Source organism: Pteropus medius, unplaced genomic scaffold, assembly GCF_902729225.1.
Source record: "Pteropus medius unplaced genomic scaffold, Ma_sr-lr_union100, whole genome shotgun sequence".
In the NCBI taxonomy this organism is placed as follows: domain Eukaryota; kingdom Metazoa; phylum Chordata; class Mammalia; order Chiroptera; family Pteropodidae; genus Pteropus; species Pteropus medius.
In genome coordinates, this window is record NW_024346061.1 from 83,299 (window position 1) to 105,535 (window position 22,237).

At 36.8% G+C, this 22,237-nt stretch overlaps 1 protein-coding gene and 1 pseudogene across 1 annotated transcript in view; one reads left to right on the forward strand and one right to left on the reverse strand.

Annotated features, from left to right (window-relative positions):
- Window positions 1-8,639: 8,639 nt before the first annotated feature.
- LOC120612442 (ferritin light chain-like) lies at window positions 8,640-10,984 on the reverse strand (annotated as a pseudogene).
- Window positions 10,985-21,877: 10,893 nt separating this feature from the next.
- Window positions 21,878-22,237, forward strand: part of USP27X (ubiquitin specific peptidase 27 X-linked) — a 4,063-nt gene continuing 3,703 nt past the window's right edge. Inside the window, exon 1 of the mRNA XM_039874879.1 lies at window positions 21,878-22,028. Coding sequence (XP_039730813.1) covers window positions 21,878-22,028 — 151 coding nt within the window. The remainder of the gene's footprint in view (window positions 22,029-22,237) is intronic.

Consider the following 22,237-nt stretch of genomic DNA (forward strand, 5'->3'; position numbering starts at 1 on the left):
TAATTTATTATGGCAGTCCTACGAGACTAATATAGATCCCTATACAGACTTTGGTTACTTATGGCAGGAGCTTCCAGAAATACAAAAGGGCAGTTTGGGACCCACCCATCAGAGAGGGGAGTGTGCAGTACTTTGGTGTTCCTGGCCCTCCTCCAAATTGTATTGGCAAGGAACACAAATGCAGAGAAGAGGATCCAGCTCAGGTCTCTGGTTCTGAAGTCTTAATAGTTAAGAGTCTCACTGCATCCAATGTTCCCAATTCTTATCTGTCCACTCACTTTTATAGTTTCAGCCCCTAGAAATGAAAATAAGAATACTCATAGATAATACTTATAAGAGCTATTGGTTATCATGAGTGTTTTTACATTTACGAAGTCAAGGCTCACAACAATGAATGGAATCATTCAATGGAATCATTGTTATTACTATATCTATTTTTACAGATGAAGAATGAAAACATAGCGATGTTAAATAATCTGCCAAAGTTCTCATAACTCAAAAATGGCAAAAATAAGATTTAAACACTGGCAAAAATGGCTCCAGAGTCTGCAAATGTACACTTAACTGTTATGCCAGACTGCCTTCTCTAATAGAAAGAAGAGCAGAAGTGGTGCCAAATAGAGTTCACCAGTAGTACTAGATATGCTTGCCACTAAGTCAAACAACCTACTGACTGTTAGAAATAAATAGGCTGACATTGTTACCATGGTGTTTGTATATCCTCAAAATGGATTGCTCTTTTGGAAGCCCAAAGGCCACAATTTCAACCTCCTAGACCCAATTTCATGATAGCTTATTAAGATCCTAGGTCCTTGGATCCCCAGTCCAGTTTTTCCTTTTACAAAAGAATCATCCTTAAAGTACTAGTTGCTTTCTCCTGCAGTTAGTAGTTCTCTCCCAAGATTATTTTGTTAGAGGATGATAATAAAAAAGTTAGAGATACATCAACATCAATCAATATTGATATTGATATAGCTATTTCCCATGGAGAAGTTGGAAGCTTCTCCCAAAATTTTCCCATTCAATTTATGGCCATAGGCTACTATAGTGCTTATGGACAAATTGAAACTTCCATAATTGAGTGTAGTTGTTCACCAAGTTCCAATTGGTTTCCAAATCAGACAGTCATATTTATGGATGAACCTTGGCAATAACCCTTCTTCCAAGCCAACAATTTTTAGACTATTTTCCTTATTTCTATGACATCAACAGCATTGGAGTTATGTTTCTGTTGGAATTTTAGGTAGGCATAGTCTTTACACCAACTTGAACTCATGTAGAAATGTGTGTCCCTTTTGATGGACTTTACCATCCAGCTGACTCCTCCATCAAAATTAGTTCCATTGTGGCAGCTATTTCTTTCTCCATACCATATTGCAACAATCGATGGCTCTGTTAGGTTAGGAAAAAAAGAGAAGAAAAGAAATCCTTGAGGTTCCTAAGACATGCCCATTTTAAGCCAATTAAATCTTGGGTGCTGCTTGTGAGATTTCAGGTACTTCTGCAAATTTTCCCATCCCATAAACAACACCCACAGTTGAGGAATTTTAAATTACTTCTGTATCCAGAATTCAGTGGAAAAGTCCAGTTATCTATTCCATTCTGTATTCTTCCCAGCAAGCTCAGCATGGCCTTGGGCAGTAATTATGTGCTGGGAACCCACTATTCCTGTTTTCTTAATTTAAAATTTGTGAGGGTGGAATGGTCAGATGTTTCTAAATATTCTTGACTTGGAACCAAAACCTTTCATTTCTCCCTGGATGCAGAGTCCCATATGTAAAGTGAAATACCAGGCAGGCAAAATTCGTTGCTCATCTTTGTGCCTTAGGACACACTCATTCTCCCTAGAGAGTAGACACCGGTCTCTTTCTGGAGATATAGATGAGTTCATGTATGTTTTTTTGGTTTGGAGTCCTGTCCTTGATGTGAAACCAGGTCCAAACTGGAAGCAACCAGATTGGCCTACTTTCTCCAATGTAGCATGTTTGGATAATCAGATTAAAAAGTTAAAGTCAGGTTCATTAAGATGTACTTTACATACAGTAAGCATCATCCTTTTTAGTAGTATGATTACATGAGTTTTGATTAAATATATACACTTGTGTAACCACCACCACAATCGAGATATAACAAATTTCCGTATCATGAAAAGTTCCCTCATGCCCCTTGATAGTCAACCTCTCAACTTGTCCCCAGATTCTGGTGACCACTGCCTGTTTTCTATCTCCATAGTTTTGCCCTTTCCAGCATATAAATAGAATTATATATTATGTAGTCTTCTGATTCTGTTTTTTTTTTAATTCAGCATAATACATTTGAGATTTGTCCATGTAATTGTGTGTACAATAGTTCACTACATTTTATTGATGACAATTATTGTCTTTTTATTGTATGGACATACCACAGTCTATTTACCCATTCACCATGTTTATAGAAACCCAGTTTGGTTTGGAGTCCTGTCCTTGATGTGAAACCATGTCCTTGATGTGAAACCATGTTTATAGAAACCCGCTTAGGGGTTTCTATAAACAAACATTCACGTACAGGTTTTTATGTCAACATAAACTTTTATTTCTCTAGGGTACATACTTAGGAGTGGAATTGCAGGGTCATATGATAAATGTATATTTGACTTTATAAGAAACTTAATATCTTCTTACTTTTCCCCAGTCACTGCTCATTCCTCTCTAAAAAAGGTAAATACTAATGGTTTGTTGCAGGAATTTACCATCCCCAAGTCTTTAGTTCATCACCAAAGTTTGTTTTCTAAACAGTTTCTAGAAAGTCATCAGCATCAACCATTTTATTTTGACTTTCTAGTTCTTTTGGTTGTAATAATTGTAAAGTCATATAATCTTTCCATATTTTACATTATTGAGTCCAAGTGCTGAATTTTCAAGGTTTTGTGTGTGGCATGTGTGTGTGTGTGTGTGTGTGTGTGTGTATGGCGTGTGCGTGTGTGTCTATTGCCATTCCTGGGGATGGGAAGCTCAGAGATTCCATACTAATTGAATGGAGTGGCTGACCAGCAAAAAATCTTCCTGATGATTCTCATGAGGATCTCTCTCTATTGATTTGTCATTGCCTTTTAATTGACCCAATCCCTACATGCTCCCTGTATGTTCTCTGACCTCCTTCTATATATCACCATATCAACTGTCTGAGCAAAGGCCTCTACAACTTCCTCTTGTCTCTAGTGTTTATGTGGCCCCATACCTTATCTCACCTCCATCAACCATTTGGAAAACTTTTCAGCTCTTACGACATCTTCTCTGGCCTTTAAAACATTCTTGGACTCATTGGACTTCAAGATTTTCAATGATAGATGTCCATTCCATTTCAGGGTGGGTGGATGGCTGAGTAGATTAGGTGTTTTTTAGGGTTGCCCCAGGCTGCTGTGTCCCAGGTCCTCCTGCAGGTTTATTGTCTTCCTTGCAAATCATCTTCCTTGTTTGAGTTATCTTGACAGCTTCATGTGCAGACTTGCCCTCTTAATGAAGCTCAACTGGTGGTGGGTATACTATAATGACAGGGGTTTGTCCCTTGTTGTGGCACTCCTCAAATACCTCATCACTTTCAGACAGATTCTTTCCATTTACTTCTTAAGGCAGAGTCCCTAGTGAATCACTGAGAATATCTTTCCATCTTTCCACAATTTTCCATTTGTTAGAGTTGATGCCCTTTGACTTTTGGAACTGAAACTGACTGGCCTGCCACTTTCATCTATACACAAAAGATAGATCAGTATCGTAACACATTTTTTTCAGTTTATTCCAGCTACCTCTTTCCACTTCATGGAAAGGGGAAAGCTCTGTCACAAATTCTGGTAATGTAATCCCCTTCTTTCTGTTTTTAACCATTCCGATTTCCTGGTGCTCCACTAGAGATAACATGATCTTCACTTAAGAGAATGTAGTTCCTGATCATCCCTCCCCAATCTCTCTTAATCTCATTCTTAGGTAAAGTGACCTCATCCTAGTAATAAATTTTTCTTAAGAAACCCCATCCCAATTGGTCACTTCACTCTTAGTAAAACACTCTCCCAAACTCCCCCAGGATGATGGATTCCCTCCATGTCACATTTCTTGGCAGCAGATTTTTCTGTTATATTTAGGGCTCCCCAAATGCATACTGACAATATGAAGATGTTAGAAGTTTTTTCAATTCTGTAGGAGGGCTTTCTGAAATATTTTCTCACTCGAGGCTTGCCTAATTCTGATCTGCTGCCACTGTCATTTCCACTCGATAATATAATAATAATTTTTTAAAAGGATGAATTTACAACTGAGGAAGTGAAATTCTTGTTTGTTTCTTTTTTAGATAAAAGTCACAGAGGCCTATATGTTGGTGGATAGAAAGCCAAGGATCTAAATCTTCTACTGATTTCAACTCCAGGTCATGAGATCCAGGTTAAATACCTTGCCTGAACTCACCTGCAGTGTGACTCCAATTCAGCCCTCCCAGCAGGGTGGTTGCCTATTGGTCAAGAAGGACATTGGCCAATCAGGCTCATTGTCCCAGCAGGACAACACATGGTGGCCAAGAAATAGCAGAATGCCAGTCAAAATAGCAAGCATAGGAGTTATATTTAATTTATACAAATCACTTTTTGAGAATGAAGGAGCATAGTCATATGAAAAGACCAAATATTAACCAGTCATTGGCTAGGCTGGATTGGAGGTATTTAACTCTGATTTAGCTGGAGGCCTATGGTCTAGAGAAGGACAGCAGAGAGCCAAGTCAGTCTGCTATGTCTCCTTATTGTGGAGACATGTCTAGTGAGAGCCCACAGAGTCCTAGGAGTTCCTCCTACAGCTGTGGTCCTGGATGAAGGCCCGAACTTCCTGTATTCCACCAATGTTGACCAGGGAAGAAGCAAAGGGCATGTTGTCACATAGACCCCTATGGGGTTAGTCTTATTAGAGCCTCTGGAGACATTTGGAAACCTCCGCATTCAGGAAAAAAACCCCTGACATTCTAGTTAAAAAGAATATGGTAGAAAATTATTGCCGAGAATTTAATTTCCTCTTGCTTTTATTTGAAATTCCTTTCTCAAGAAATTATATTTGTTTTGTTTTGTGTAACCTTCACCCAGTTTCCTCCAATACTTATATCTCATGTAATAGAAAATACATATCAGAACGATGTGTGTGCACAGTTCTGTGTCATTTCATCTCATGTAGATTGGTGTAACCACCACCACAATCAAGATACAGAACTGTTCTATCTCTGTGAAGACCTTCCTGCTATCCCTTATAGTCACACCCATTCCTTTCCTACCCACCATCCCAAAACCCTGGTTACCACTAATATGTTCTTCATCTCTTAATTTTGTCACTTCAAGAATGTTATATAAATGGAATCATTCAGTTTGTGACCTTTTGAAATTGGCTTTTTTTTTTTAACTCAGCATAACACCCTTGAGATCTATTCAAATTATTGTGTGTTTAGATTGCCCCTTTTATTGCTAAATAATAGTCTATGGTATAGATATACCACAATTTATTTAACCATTCACTTATTAAAGGACATCTTGGTTGTTTTCAAATTTAACTATTTGAACTGAAAAAAAAGCTGCTATGAATGTTCAAATACACATTTTTATGTGGACTTAAATTTTCAGTTTTCTAAGATAAATGCCTAGGAGTGAGATTACTAGGTCATATAGTAGTTTAAATGTTTAAGAAGTTACTAAATTATTTTCTAGAATGTCTGTACATTCCTACCAGCAATATACGAGAGACCTAGTTTCTCTGCATCTTTGTCAGCATTGGTATTGTCACTGTTTGTTGCTTTAGCTGTTCTGATAGGTGTGCGGTAATATCTCATCATGGTCTTAATTTGTACTTCTCTAATGGCTAATGATATTGAACATCTTTTCATGTGCTATTTGTCATCTGTTTTTCCTCTTCAGTGAGATATCTCTTCAAGTGTTTTGTCCATTTTCTAATTGGATTTGTTTTTATTGTTGAGTTTTCAGACTTCTTTACATATTTTAGTATGAGTCCCTTGTTAGACATGTGGCTTGCAAATATTTTTCCCCAGTCTATAACTTATCTTCTTATTTTCCTAAGAGGCTTTCACAAAAGTTTTTTTTTTAATTTTTATTTTGATGAAGTACAGTTTATCAATTTTTTAATTTTATGAATCATGGTTTTGGTGTTATATCTGAGAATTTTTACCAAGCCCTAGGGCCTGAAGATTTTCTCCTATATTATTTCTCTAAGAATTTTATAGTTTTAGATTTAAAGCTATGGTTCATTTGGGGTTAATTTTTATATAAGATTTGAAGTCTAGGTAGAGGCCCCCTTTTCTTTGCCTATGAATATCCAATTGTTCCAGCACCATTTGTTGAAAAGACTATCATTCCTTCACTGAATTGCTTTTTCAAATCAGTTGGCCATTCTCGTGTGGGTTTATTTCTGAGTTCTCAATTTCATTTATTTTACTGATCATTGATTCTCTATCATTGATTTTTTTTTATTCATTGACATGTCTATCTGCCTATAGCATACCTTTTTTATTACTATAGCTATACAGGAAATCTAATTCCTTTGCTTTTTTATGTAAGTTTTAGAATAACCTTGCCTACATCTGTAAAATATTTTGCTGGGATCTTCATAGGAATTGCATTAAAGCTGTATATAAATTTGGGGAGAATTGACATTTTTATATGTTGAGTCTTCTAACCCATGAACATAGTATATCTCTACATTTATTTAGATCTTTGATTTCTTTTATCAGAGCTTTGAAAAATTCAATATATATATCCTGTATGTGTTTTGTTAGATAAATACCTCAGCATTTCATTTTTTGAGCCAATTATAAGTTGTATTGTGTTTTTAATTTTGGTTTCCATATATTTGGACATATATATATATATATATATATATATATATATATATATATATATATATGTAGTGTTGATTTGTATTCAAAATTGTTCAACTCAATTTATTAGTTCCAGAGGCTTTTTTTTTTTTTTTTTGTAGATCTCAGGATTTTCTATCTAGACAATCATGTTATTAGAAAATAGAGTTTTGTTTATTCTTTCTGATTTCTATTCCTTTTATTTTTGTTTCTTGCCTTATTGCACTGGCTACAACTTCCAGTAGTATGTTGAATGGCAGTGGTGAGAAAAAACATCTTTGCCTTGTCTCCAGTCTTAGGGGAAAAACATTCAGTCTTTCACTATTAAGTATGTTACCTATGGTTTTAATTTTTTGAGAAGATGTTCTTTCCAAAGTTTAGGAAGTTCCTCTGTATTCTTAATTTTCTAAGAATTTTTATTGTGAATGGGTGTTGGATTTTGTCAAATACTTTTCTGCATCAATTTATATGATCATATGACCTTTCTTTTTTCAGCCTGTTAATATGGTGGATTACAGTGATCGATTTTCAAATTTCGAAGCAGCCTTGCATGCCTGGAATAAACCCCACTTGGCCGTGGTGCATAATTCTTTTTATATATTGCTGAATTTTGTTTGCTAATATTTCGTTAAGGATTTTCATATCTATGTTCATGAGGGATATTGGTTTGTAGGTTTTTTTTGGACTATTTTGGCTGTTTTTGGTATCAGCATAACAGTGGCTTCATAGAATGAATTGGAAAGTATTTCCTCTTATTTTCTGTAAGAGATTGTATAAAACTGGTGCGAATTCTTCTTTAACACTTGGTAGAATTCTCTGAAATTATCTGGCCTTGGAAATCGCCAAGGAACTTTATTAATTACAAATTCAGTTTCCTTAATAGGAATTCCTTAATTCGAATTATCTATTTTATATCGGGTGAGTTGTGGTAGTTTGTACTTTTTGAGGAATTGCTCCATTTCATCTATTTTCATCAAATTTATGTGTGTAGGGTCATTAGCAGTGTTGCTTATTATTATTATTATTATTATTATTATTATTATTATTATTATTATCACTATTATATGTGTCTATAGTGATATCTTTTGCTTCTTTCCTGATACTGGTAATTTATGTCTTCTTTTTTTCCTTTGTCAATCTTACTAGAGGTTTGTCAGTTTTATCCATCTTTACAGATAACTAGCTTCTTGTTTCATTGATTTTCTTTATTGTTTTCCTATTTTTCAGTTTTATTGATTTCTGATCTTTATTATTTCCTTCCTTCTGTTTGTTAGTTTCTAGTTCTTAAGGTAGGATCTTAGACTATTGATTTGAAACTTTTTTCTTTTCTACTGTAAGCATTTAGTGCTATAAATTTCTCTTAAGCACTGTTGTGTCCCACAAATACTGATATGTTGTCTTTTTTCATTTAGTTACATGTATTTAAGAAAAATTTCCTTGAAACTTCCTCTTTGATCCATAGATTATTTAGAAGCATGTTCTTATGTTTCCAAGGGTTTGGAAAACTTCCTATTATCTTTCTGTTATTGATTTCTAGTTTGATTTCATTGTGATCAGAGAACACAGTCTGAGTGATTTTAATTCTTTTAAATGTGTTAATTTTTTTCCTGCAAAAAGCTTTATTGCTTCAATTTGTTCCACAGTATGGGAGAGGGCTCCAGGGTAATTAGAAGGCTGCCCAGTAGCTGCACAGGAGAGGCTCAGGCACAAAGACAACACCAGGGGGAATGCAGAGGGGCCCCTCAAAGGCCTCTGGGCTCCAAAGGCTCCTAATCATGCTTAAGGGTGAGCCTTTGGAAGAGATACTCGCCCAGCCCCGCCAAGGTACTGGCCAGCCTGCAGAAGTTAGTGAGGTGGTCACCCACCTCCTTGATGAGTTTCACCTCATCTAGGAAGTGATTCTCTAGGAAGTCACAGAGATGGAGGACTGTGCGGGAACCCAGGGTATGCAGATCCAAAAGGGCTTCTCCTTGACCATGGTAGCTTCCATGGCATCCTGAGTTTTACCCCATTCATCTTGGTATGGCTTCTGCAGATCCTGGAAGAGGCCGCTGCCACCACATCGGTTTTGCATCTGCAAGAGTTGCTTGGCACCCTTGTGCTTCTCCTTAGCCATCTCACAGAAGTGGCCCACACCCTCCAGAGCCACATTGTCATGGTTGAAATAGAGGCCCAGAGAGAGGTAGGTTGTAGGAGGCCAGAAGATGCAGATAGACCAGACAGTTGACAGCAGACTCCCTATTAGTGGAATAAATTCTGACTGATTCGGGAGCTCACGGTTGTTTGACAATAAAGAATTAAGCTCAAAAAATGGCGTTGGCTGGGCTCAGAGGCTGAGGATAGCTAAGAAGGTTCAGAAGGTTGAGACTGGAAAAGAGATTGGAGGGTGGCGGGAAGCTAGAAGAAAGGGTATCCCTGGGTCTGTTCCATCCAAACACTGTTGAAGCAAGAGAAAAATCCTGGGGACCGCGAGGGCACTCTGTTGAAATTTTTTTAATGGCTAACTAGATCCTGAGGTTTGGTAGTGTTTTGAGTTCTTCCTATATCTTTACTGATTTTTTGTGTAGTTGTTCTATCATTTGTTGAGAGCAGTGCACGTTGAAGTTTCCAACTCTATTTCTTCTTTCAGTTCTATTAGTTTGTGCTTCCTAAATTTTGCAGTGCTCCTGTTTGGTTTATGCACATTTATGATTGCTATGTCTTCTTGGTAGATTAACTCTTTTATAATTATGTAGTATCCTTGATAGTTTTTAAATTAATAGATTTATTTTTTAAGAACAGTTTTACATTTACGAAAAATTTGAGCAGATAGTACAGAGAGTTCCCATATACTCCTTGCACACAGTTTTTCCTATTATCAATATATTATATTAGTATGGTACATTTGTTGCAATTAATGTACCAATATTGACATATTATTATTAATTAAAGTCCATATTTTATTCAGATTTCCTTAGTTTCTACCTAATGTCTTTTTTTATGTCTCAACATCCCATCCAGGATACCATATTACATTTAGTCATTGTGTCTCCTTAAACTCCTCTTGGCTGTAACAGCTTCTCAGACTTTCCTTGTTTTGGGTGACTTTGACAGTTTTACAGAACACTGTCAGGTATATTGTAGGATGTGCTTCTTTTGGAATATGTCTGATGTTTTTCTCATGATTAGTCTGAGATTATAGGTTTTAGAGAGAAACATCATAGAAGTCAAATGGCATTCTTATCACATTGTATCATGATTACAACTATCAATGTGATGTTGACTTTGATAACCTAGCTGAAGTAGTGTTTGTAAGGTTTTCCCACTGTTTTACACTTCTCATACTGTACTCTTTGATAGAAAGTCACTATGTGCAACCCACAGTTGAGTAAGGAGCTTGACCTCCTTGAGAACAGGGTATCAACATAAATTACTTGGAATTCTCCTGCAAGGGAGATTTGTCTCTTCTCCACATGTATTAATTCATTCACATATTTATTTATATCAGTATGGACACATGGATATTTAGTCTCTGGTAGTTTCATTTGCTTTGATGTCTACTTTATCTGACAGTATAGCCATTCATGTTTTCCTTTGGTTAATATTTGTATGAGATATATTTTCCCATAATTTTACTTTCAATCTATCTATGTTACTATATTTGAAGTGAGTTTCTTACAGGCAGCATACAGTTGGGTCATTTTTTTATTCACTCTACCAATATTTTAACAATTTTGATCATTATCTTACATTTTAATGTAACTATTGATAAGTTAGGGCTTAAGCCTGACATTTATTTTTGTTTTGTTTGCTCTCTGTTTCTTGTTTCTCTGTACTATTTTTTCTACCTTCCTGTGGATTACTTGAACTTTTTATAAGAATTGAATTTTTAATTTCCTATAGTGTTTTGAAGTGTTTCTTCTTGTACTGTGTTTTTTTTAAATTTTTGCTCTTTGTATCACTTTTAAATGTGTTATTACATTATATGTACATAGAACAAACACATATATGTGTATGTATGTTTTGTGTATACATAATGTAATGAGAGAGAGAGAGAGCGCGCACGAGAGAGAGAGGGGTAGGTATTGCATTATATACACATACCTACCTTATCATAGTCTACTGGTATCAACATTTTACCAGTTTGGGTGAAATGTAGAAACCTACTTCTTTTTACTTCATTTATAATTGTTTTATATATTTCCTCTGCATACATTGAGAATCACATCAGGTAGTATTACAATTTTTGTTTCAACAATTAAACATAATTTAGAAAACTCAAGAGGCAAAGGAAAACTTATTGTACTGATCCATATTTTTACTCTTTCTGTTATGTTTTTTCTCTTTCCTGATGTTCCAAGATTCCTTTTATTATTACTTCCTTTCTGTTGAGATAACTTTTTTTGTTTTAAGCCATTCTTTCAGGGTCAGTTTGCTGGTGGCAAATTCTCTTAGTTTTCCTTAAGCTGAGAATATCTTGATTACCCCTTCATTTCTGAAGGATATTTTCACTGGACATAAAATTCTGGATTGACAGTTCTTTCTTTCAGCACTTGAAATATGTACCAGTTCATTCTGACCTCCATGAGAAATCCTCTGTGATTCAAATAGATTTTCCCCTACAGGCAAGGCATCATTTCTCTCCTGCTGCCTTTTAATTTTGTCCTTTGTTTTCAGAAGTTTGAGTACGATGGGTCTTGGCATGGATTTTTTTTTTTTTAATGTTTATACAGTTTGTGGTTTGGTCACCTTCTTTAACCTGTAAGTTTATGTCGTTTGAGAAATTTTCAGCCATTATTTCTTTGAATACTTTTTCAGCTTCACCTTTTTCATCTTATACTTTCCTAACTTTGATGACACAGATCTTCAATATTTTGTTATAGTCCCACACATTCCTTAGGATCTGTTCATTTCCCCCACCCCCATAGGCTATTTTCTTTCTGTTGTTTACACTGGATAATTTCTATTGTTATATCTTCAATTTCACTGATTCTTTTCCCTGTCTCTTCCATTCTGCTGTTGAGCTCATCTATTAATTTTTAAAATTTCAGTAATTGCAATTTGTAATTTTAAAATTTCCATTTTTTATATCTTCCATTTCTTTGATGAGACATTCTATTTTTTATTAGTTTCAATCATATTTGTAATTGCTTGTTGAATCATCTTTATGAACATCTATGTCATCTTGTTATTGGGGTCTTTTGTCTTTTCTCATTTAAGTGAAGATTTTCCTAGCTTTTGATATGATGAGTGATTTTTCATTGAAACTTGGATATTTTGGGTATTATGTTATGAAACTCTGGATCTTATTTAAATCTTGTTTTTAGCATGCTTCTTCTGACACTGCTATGGCAGGGGAAGGGAAATGTCACTTCATTGCTGCCAGGTGGAGTGAAGTCCAGGTTCTTCATTTAGCCTTCATTGACACCTGTCAGAGGAGGGTCTTCTCGTTACTGCTTGGCAAAGTGGGAGTTTACGCTCTTTCTTATGCCTCTGCTGATACCACCCTGGCTGAGAGGAGCAGAAGTACCTTGTTATATTTCCTCTTGTGACCTCTATTGACACTATGGTTGAGAGGGGATATTAGTTACTGCTGGATGGTGGTGAAAGTGCTGATTCTCCACTGGGGCTCCTCTGACACCACCCCAGTGAGGAGAAGAGGAGGGATCCCTTGTTATTTCCAGATTGGCATGAAGTCCAGGCTTCTCATATAGTCTCCACTGACACTATGTTAGAGGGGGCTTGTTACTACCCAGTAAGAATAAAAGTTCTGGCCCCTAACTTACCCTTCTCTGACACCATCCTAGCAGGGAGTTTGGCTCTTTATGGCCTGCCCAGGGAGAAAGTCTAAATTTTCTACTTGGCCTTTGTTAGCATAGGTGGTACTGCAATTTTTCTTCTGTGATGTTTGGTTGGAGTAGAGTGGTTATTATCCAAAACTTTCCTACTGTGCTAGGTTACCTCTTTCCTGGCACTTTGCTGGAGAGAGCAGGCTTTTCTTGAGGCTTCTTTTTTTTTTTTGGCTTGCTTCATTGATATTTCTAGGTTTTTAGCTTGTCCAACACCCAGTCTAGCATATATGAGGCAAAATCAAACCAAACCAAACCAAACCTCAGGGACCTCATTGCTTTGTCATTCCTTGAGTTCTAGGACTATAGCCAGTCTACATTTTGTGTACTTTTCAGAGTCTTCTTATGTTTGTTTTATATACAATGTCCAGATTTTTAAACTATACTTAGCTGCAGGAATAAAGGGAAGTACACCTACGACATCTTCCCAGAAAGAGAAGTCTTACTTGCTTTGTTTCAAAATTTCATTTTATTATGAAAAAATTTAAACATACATGAAAATACGGAGATTAGTAAAATGAAACCCCTTTACTCAGCTTCAACAATTTTCAACATTTTACCAGTCTTGTTTCATTTATTCTCCCCACTCCAAGGTTTTTTGGAGTTTTTTAACTCAAATCGCAGATATAATATTATCTCATTCAATGTGAGCGTGCATCTCTAACAGAAAAATATTTTTTTTACATAACCACAATGCCATTATTACAATTTGCTAATTAACAATAATCCCTTAAAGTAATTGAATAATAATTCATATTCAAATTTCCCTAATGGTTTTAAGAAGTGTTTTTAAAATAGATTTTTTTTTCAAAACATAAACCAAACCAAATGTAACATTGCATTTGGTTGTTATCTCCCTTAAGTCTCTTTTAGAAATCTATGTGTATATCAAAATGTACACCTTAAATATATACAATTTTTATTGGTCAGTTATACCTCAGTAAGGCTGTCAGTTTCCCATCTTCTTTTTTCCTCATCTTCTTTTATTTTGTTTATTTTATTTTATTTTTTTCCTTTTCTTGATACTTTATTTTCTGCCAGGATATTTTTCTAGTACACTTCAAGATCAAATGCAGTGGAGCTCTTCATCCTCTATTAAATGTCATTTATCATCGAAGAAAACAGATCATTTTTCCTAAACTATTCTACATTCTGGATTTGGCTGATTGTTTCTTAGTGGTGACATTGGACTTGTTCTTCTATCTCCTATATTCACCATAATCTGGGAGTTATAGCTATAACTTGATTAGATTTATGTTTGATTTTTATTTTTGACATCAATATATTATTGTGGGTGCTGTATGTTTCCTATTGCATCACATCAGGAGGCACATATGCAGCTATCTCATGCTTAGTGATGCTAAAATTGATCAGTGGGTTCAGGTGGTGTCAACCTGATCACTCCATTGTAAAGTTCCCCATCATCATTTTGCTTAATCTTTTTTTATCCGTTCATGATCATTGCCTTAGATTAGTGGCTCTTGACCAGAGGTGACTTTGCTCCCTAGGGGACATATGACAATGTCTGAAAATCTTTTTTATTGTCTTGACTGGGAAAGGGGTGTGCTAATGGCATTTAGTGAGTAGGGACCAGAGATGCTGCTAAAAATCATACATGCATAACACAGCCTCCAAATAAATAATGACCTGGCCTCAAATGTCAATAGTGCTGGGGTTGAGAAAACATGGCCTAGATTTATTATTTTATTAGGAATTGTTAAGTGGTGATATACTAATTTTACAATTCCTTCTGCATTTGCTTTCTGGAATTGTTGCATAAAGAAGAATATTATTAACTATTTGGTTACCCTGAAATATAGTTCATACAGGAAAGGTGGGATAAATTCTCGATTTTTCTTTTTATTAATTTTTGGAATAATAGTTTTGTGTCCTAGCATCACCCAAGGGTGATCAATGTTTTATTTTTAGTGTCATTAGGAACACTAAATATATAATTGCAGATTATTTTTGATGCTCTAATTGTCCCAAAATAGGCAAGTGGGAAATCCCCTTCATCTTGGAACCTGTGTTCTTTTGACATGACTACATTAGTCTTTGATATCTTCCTTGCTTTTTGGCAAAACAAGATGTCCCAGGCTCATTTTGTACATTTCCTGTTACAGACCTGTAAACAATTATTTCTTCAAGGAGGATAGGCTTTTTTTTTTTGGTAGGAAATTATTTTAGAGGCCACAATATGGGCATTAGATATCCGCATTGCTACTAGGTTACCATTGCTGCTATGTCTTTTCAATGGACAAAGCTAGGAAATATTTATTTTTTTAGAAAGAGAAAAATAAATAAGTCAATAAGTCTATTATGTTTCTGTAAATACTGTATTTCCCCAACTTTCTTACACAAAGGATAGCACACTATATACCATGTTTTATACTTTGCTTTTTCCACTTAACATTATATCCCAAATATTACTCTAAATCTTTATATAGAAATCTATCTCATACCACAGTATTCCATTTTATTAAAAAAATATTTTTCCAACTTTCCATTTTATCGCTCCACTATCATTTATCCAACTGGTTTCTTGGTGGTGGACATTTGTTTTTTTTCCCAGTCTTTTGTTATTATACATAATGTTGCAGAGAATGGCCTTGTGCATATATCATTTTGTACTTTGCTGGTGTATCTTTGGGTTGGATTCCTATAAGTGAGATTACTGAGTCAAATAGTGAATATACATGTAATTTTGCTAGATATCGATAAATTTCTCTCTGTTGAGATTGTATAATTTTGTCTGTATGCTTTTTGCAGTTTTAAAAGGAATAAGATTTACTGCAACTAGTAGTAAATAAACCCTAGAGATCTAATGTGTGGTATAGTGAATATAGACAAAAATATGTGTTATAATCATCAAACTTACTAAGAGGCTAGATTTTAATTATTCCAACCACAAAAAAAGATGTAGTAATTATGTGATGTGATGGAGATGATAGTTACCACAACAATGGCAATCATATTGCAATATACAAGTGTATCAAATCAACACGTTGTACACCTTAAACTTATCCAGTGTTATATGTCAAATATATAGCAATAAAAATAAATAAGTAAATTTTTTTAAAAAATGAAAAAAGGAGTAAAATTTTGAAAAAGAATAAAAAGTATAATTAGAAATTCTAACTACCAGCTTTGGCGCAATATAATAAGATCTACCCTTCCCACCTTTCAAAATTGAAAAAAACACTTGGAGCAAATACGAGAAGTCAAATTCCACATTTTGATGAGTAAAACTGTAGAACATGTTCTTCATTGTGCATCTAAGCTCAGTCTTGGGGCCATGCTATATTCCACAATGCCAAACTCCAGCACTGGACACAGATTTATGGTCTCCGGGGTTTTCCTAAAAGTCTAGTGTAAGATAGGTGGCTGGCCAGATGCTATGCCAGCATGCAAGAAGCTGATCAGAACTCACATTATGAAGCAGATGGATGAGGAATCAAAACTGTAAGTCAATTGGGGCAGCCGTCTGAAGGGGTAGAGTCAGAGGTGCTAAAAACTGAGGGAAGCTAAGAAACAGACTACTGGAGGCAATTTATTTATAAAAACTGGAGCAATGGTTGGTTAGGATATGATGCAGTGTAACCTACATCTTTGCTGTCATAACTCAAGCATGACTTTGCTCTCTCTGTGAGCTTTTCCTTTCTTTCAGTCAGAGAAGGGCCCAGGCCATTGGAATCACATGCGTGCCTTGAGATCTTCCATTTTCTGCTCCTTCAACACCACTAGACCTGCCGTTTCCCTCTGTAGGGCTGGCTTCTCCTGGAAGCCTGTTATGAATCCTGATGAGTCCATTCCTCAGTTCCCTAGTTGCTGGTATGGCTATGGAAGTGCAGGGTGCAAGGCCTTGTCATGCTGCAGTGGTAAGCAGGGGCTGCTAAGCTGGCTATCTTGGTCATTGTGAACAAACCAGCAGGCTGGCTATTCCCAAGTTTAAGGCAGTTTGATATGGTCCAAATGGGGTGAGAAGAGCCAACCTGACCAGCTCCCAGACCTAAGCATCCTGGTGCTGAATGGAGTTGCCATTTTCCCTTTCTTCAGCTCAGCGAAGACTCTCAGACCACTCATAGGACGTCAGGGACCTGGAGAAAGATGTCAGCCACCTCATTCTTGATAGTAGATATATTCTGAATGGGGACAGGTATAGAAGCAGAGTAAGCATAAGCAAATTCAAGGTATTTAATGTTTTTATGGCTCAGCTTTCTTATTTGTATAGTGAGACTAGTATTAGTACCTACCTCATCAGCGTGTTATGAAGTTTAAATAACTTAGTAAAGTACTTATAAAATAGTGCCTGGCATATCAAAAGCAATCAATAAATGTTAGTTACTATTATTGTTATTAGATTATAATTATTGTAGGTAAATCACATCATGTCATAGCTTTGCTAACTCCCTTAAATGATCTCCATCACAATTGGGATAATATTCAAATCCTATATAGTGGTCCCTGCTTGCATATCTATCCTCATTCTCATCTTGTATCATTCTCTTTCTTCTTGGTAACCAAATTCAAGCCCTTTTGGCCTTATTTTAATTTCTTAAAATTATCAAGCTCTTTTTTTTTTTTTCGTCTCGGGACCTTTGCACCTGTTCTACATTTTTATATTCAGAATCAAACAAACAAACAAACAAACAAACAAACAAACAAAACCCAACATTAATATCCAGAATCCGCAAAGAAAAATTTGGAAATCTTGATTACATAATAATCTCAATCACCATAAGATTAAAAATGAAATAAAATACAATAGTCAAAATGATAAATGGCAGTATATATATTGACAAAGGGCTAATAGCTTAGTAGTTAAAAGTCCAAACTGTAGATTCCGACTGCTGGGTTTGAATCCCAGGTCTATCATTTACTAGCTGTGTGGCCTTGGGTGTCACTCAGTTTCTCCATTCCTCAGTTTCTTCACCTGTAAAATGGGGATAACAGCACCTACTTCTAAAAATTGTAGTGAGGGTTAAACTTATTTAATAAGACAACTCTTGGCATACTTCAAGTGTCATATATGTGTTACTTATTATTGTTAATAAGAAGTCAAAAGAAAAATAGGCAAAGAATGTGATTAGGCAGTTCACAAAAAGGAGTAATACAAAATGGCCAGTAAACATGTCAAAAATGGTCGACTTCCCTCATAATGAAGAGCATGCATTTGTTTATTTTGCAAATATTTAAATATATATTAAGTGCAAAAAAGGCATGAGGAATAGAATAGCGAACATCTTAACTCTCATGGAATTTACATTATAGTAATTTTTATGTGTGTGTGTAACTTTTAATATACCATGTGGTGATAGTGTTTTGAAGAAAAATAAAGCACGTTTGGAATGTTATTTTATATAGAGGTCAAGGAAGGACTCTGAGGTAAGGTGACATTTAAGCAGCAATCTGAAGAAGTGAGGGAGAAAGCCATGAGGATTTCTATGGAAAGAGCTTTCCAAGCAGAGGAAACAATAAGGGCATAGGCTTGGAAGCAGGAGTCAGCTTAGCTTATTCAAGGAACAGCAGTAAATCTATTTTGTTTGAGGCAAGGCTGAGTTAATAAGAAGTGAGGTCGAAGAGACCAAGGCCAGATTCTGTAGGGCTTTAAAGGCCAGGATAAGGACTTTAGACTTCACTAGAAGTGAAATAGAAAGCTTGCAGTCACTTAGCAATTGTATTCAGCTACATACAACCGGGATCCAAATAACAAAGGCTCGAATTGGATGATGTTTCACGTGTCATATTGATTCTAAGACACTATCAACTGTAAGACACACCATTATTTTATGTACCACCAAGAAAGAAAAAAAAGTGCTGCCAATATAATCATTAAACTGTCATTCAAAGATTTCAGAGATGTTGAAACATGACAAGACATCCCTTTTAGAACTGGCAAAATATGGCATTTTTCTTTCTCTTGTAAGAATGGGTCCAGAGGTAATCAGTTTTTTGGTTGCAAGATGGATATTCAGCTATAGCCATTAAATTCTCGTTTCTGAGAGGAATAAAGAGAAATAAAGAAGGGTGAAAATGCCTTTTATTCTTCCATATTAACTTGTAAAAGTCTCCCCAAAAATCTTGTTGGAATTTTTAATGGCATTGCACTGGATGTGTAGGTCAACTTGGAGAGAACTGCCTGATGTCCAATATATAAGTGCTAAGTTGTAGATCAATGTATTACGGTCTCACTTCTCTTTCATAAAAAAATAAATGTAAAAAACATGCTTGTATTTGCATAGAAAATTTCTCAAAGGATACATGAGAAACTGTTAACGAGTGGTTATTTCGGGGAAATAGAACTGGGTGTGATTGGCAGGGCAGAGAGGGGCTTTAACTTTTCATATTTTGCCCTCTTCTATACCTTTTTTAAAACCACAAATATTGTATATAGTACTTTCATAATGATAAATATAAACCAGCAACCTTAAAAGTGGAGTGCACATTACCCTGGGGGTACAGGAAGACTTTCCATAGGGTAAATAAACGACTTAGAGTTTTAAGGGGATCAATTTCTATATCCTCATATTTCATATTTCCTAAAATTGATCTTCCAGAGAACACACTTGCAGTGGAGGAATGAAGTTGGTTCTCTCTTTTTCATTTCCCTTTTTCACAACAGTCCTTTTTGCACTTTACAATAGAAAAGCATCTTTTACCATTCTTGAATCTTACCAGGTGCACTGCCCTGCAATGTAAAATCCTTAGGGCACCAGAGAGACAATTCCCAAACACTGCTGTTAATGATGTAGAAACAAATTACTCTAACAAATGAATGGGGATTGGATCATTTTGCAACTTAGATGGCTTCCAATGAAATTGAAGGAGAACACAATGGAGCTGTCAGCTGATAAATCATGAAAAATAATTTTGAAGGTAAATCATTGTGTAATCCCCCCCCCATATATCCAAAGGAATTCAAAGACGTGAGTGACAGTTCTAAAACAAAATGTCCATTCCAATTGACTTATTTATATAAACGAGGCTTCTGTGTGTTGGTGTTTAACCAAGCAAAAAATAAGAAGAGAATTAATGTTGAACCCTGTCTAATTCTAGCAATAGGCAATATTTTCCATGGATACACCCACTAAATTAAAAAAAGACATCTGCTGCTAATAAATTTTTGTCTTTATGTTTAATAATTACCCTTCAAAATCTGTAATATATTTACAATGTTTTGACCTACTATATTCTAATACTAATTGTCATGATAACACAAGCAAGAGTAAAATTTTAAACAGTACTTAGAGCTTTAGGATCACAGGAACATTTAAAAATCACTTAAATAGCAAAACATATACATATTTTTGCTGCAGGGAAATTGGATAACCAATAACATCATTTCAAGTGCAAAAATATATTATTGTGATAAAATTCTGTTAGAAGAATAGGATGGAGTTAAGAACCCAGGGAGAAAAGGGAAAAGGTACAATTTCCAACTATCAAAGAGCTTAGTTATGAATTTTCAAAACAAATGATGGTGGCTCTTAAATCTCTAAGGTATTTAGGTTTCACTGGTTTCATGTAAAATTGTGATGTAACAATTTTATTTGTGAATGTTAATATTTGTCAGAAATCACATTATTTCCAGCTGACTTTTTGATGCAAAATTTTAGATGTCACCATGTGTAGAGCACAGCGTTAAAAATATTTTTAGAGAGTATTTTGATATAAACCAACAGTTTTATATAAACATACAAAATTAATATTCAAGGGAGTGTCATATTTTTTTTGCCACCTTGTGGTCAGAGTTATATTCAACCTTAGGAGCTGTGACTTCAATGAGGAGGGAGTCTCTTCTTAGGTTAGCCCCTTCTGCTAGCCTTCAGTTAGATCTTTGTGAGGCAGAGATGGTGACATTTGCCCAGGACTAAATCCAGACCCATACAAGCACTAAGTACCAAAAAGATTATGCTGACATCCCCTGCATGTGATTCAGAGCAAAAGCAACATGCAATCAGGAAAGGAATGTAAGGAAGCACAACAAAATTCTGACTTTTCCCATGAGGACTACTTTAAAAAATGTTAAATTGTTTCTGATTTTTTTTTTCTTGATTCTTTTATTTTTGGTACTTCTCTAGTAATGACCTAGACACTTCCTTAGGCTGCCTTTTGGGGAACCCAGCCCTGATTCTGGCTCTGGGCAAGTTCGTTTTAGTGCTGTGTCCGCAGCTCCCAGTACAACACCTGGCTCTGGGGTTGGAGCTGACATTTGCTGAGCGAATGATGACAGAGACCCCAATTTCCAGACCTGTGGGCTTCTGCTGGAAGATGATTGGCAAGGCTGTCAGGTTGCCATGGTGTCTTCAGTGGTAGACAGTCCAAAGTACACAGAGATCTAGATCTCTTTGATGTTTGTTACTCTGTGGAGATGGGATGAGAGTACCTCCTGTCCCTCTACACTCCACTCTATGACTTCTGTCATTTTTAGCAGCAGGAGTAGGATTCTTTCAGTGGGTAAGCTAGTTCGCAGTTCTTCTGGATGCTGGCCACAAACAACAGGATTTATTGGAAGGATGCTGGGATGCTTCAAGGAATTCAATCAAGAGTTGGCTTAGGTAGGGCTTAGGTAGAGCTCTGGGGGACCTCAGGTGTACGGTTACCAGGCATCTTATCTTCTTTAAGGGCTCCTGACAACCAATTCCTGCTTCTTTAAGGGCTCCTGACAACCAATTCCTGCTGCTAAACCCAGGAGACCTAGGCACTACTCCCTAGAAGAAGGGGCCAGGAGGAGTGATGTCCTGTGCTAACCAAGGTATTAGGCAGCACAGCTCCAACAGCCTGGCAGTGTGTACTGGGCCAAGACCGGCCACCGCCAGGACTCAGGGACTGACTCTTCTAGAACATATCCTCCCTGATCCTCAAGCACGGGCTATCGATTTCTCCTCTGAGCCCCATCCCGATGCCTGCCCTGGGCTGCCCTCCCTGGGACCAGCACCTGTGGCTGCTCCCTGACATCCCCCAGCGTGCCCAGAGCCGAGCCGCTTATTCTGGGCTCAGTCCTCGTGGGCCTTGTCCTGCTGCTGCCCACTGCCAGTAGTTCTCAGTGCAGGAGTACCCCGAGACCCTTCTGACCCAGGTCCACCCTTTCCCACCTGCTAGGGCTTAAGGGTCTTGGGATGTAGTTCAGGCCCCTCTATCAGCCTGAACTACAGGGGAGGTGCCAGCTGCAAGTAAGCATGGCCTTGTTGTGCCTGGTTCCTCCCACTGACCCCGGGCTGCTCAGCATCTGCTGGGCTAGAAGGCCGGCTGCCAAACCCTCAACCCCCCCCGTGGCCTTGGGAGCCCGAGGAGGAGGCGTGGAGCAGGCACAACCTCTGCAGAGTGCCGGTAAGATGGGCAAAGGGACGTGCTTCTTTAGGCTCAGGGGCCTTGGGAACTCTGATCCTGGGAATCCGGGTTTCAGGCCTGCCCCAGAATGGAGCCGGGGCTTCATCCTTATTGGGCAGGGGTGCAGAAGCTGGGGTGGGAGGGGAGCCTGAGACAGGGCTGGGGGCAGGCTCAGCTGCAGAGATGATGGCCAATCACACCTTCTGACT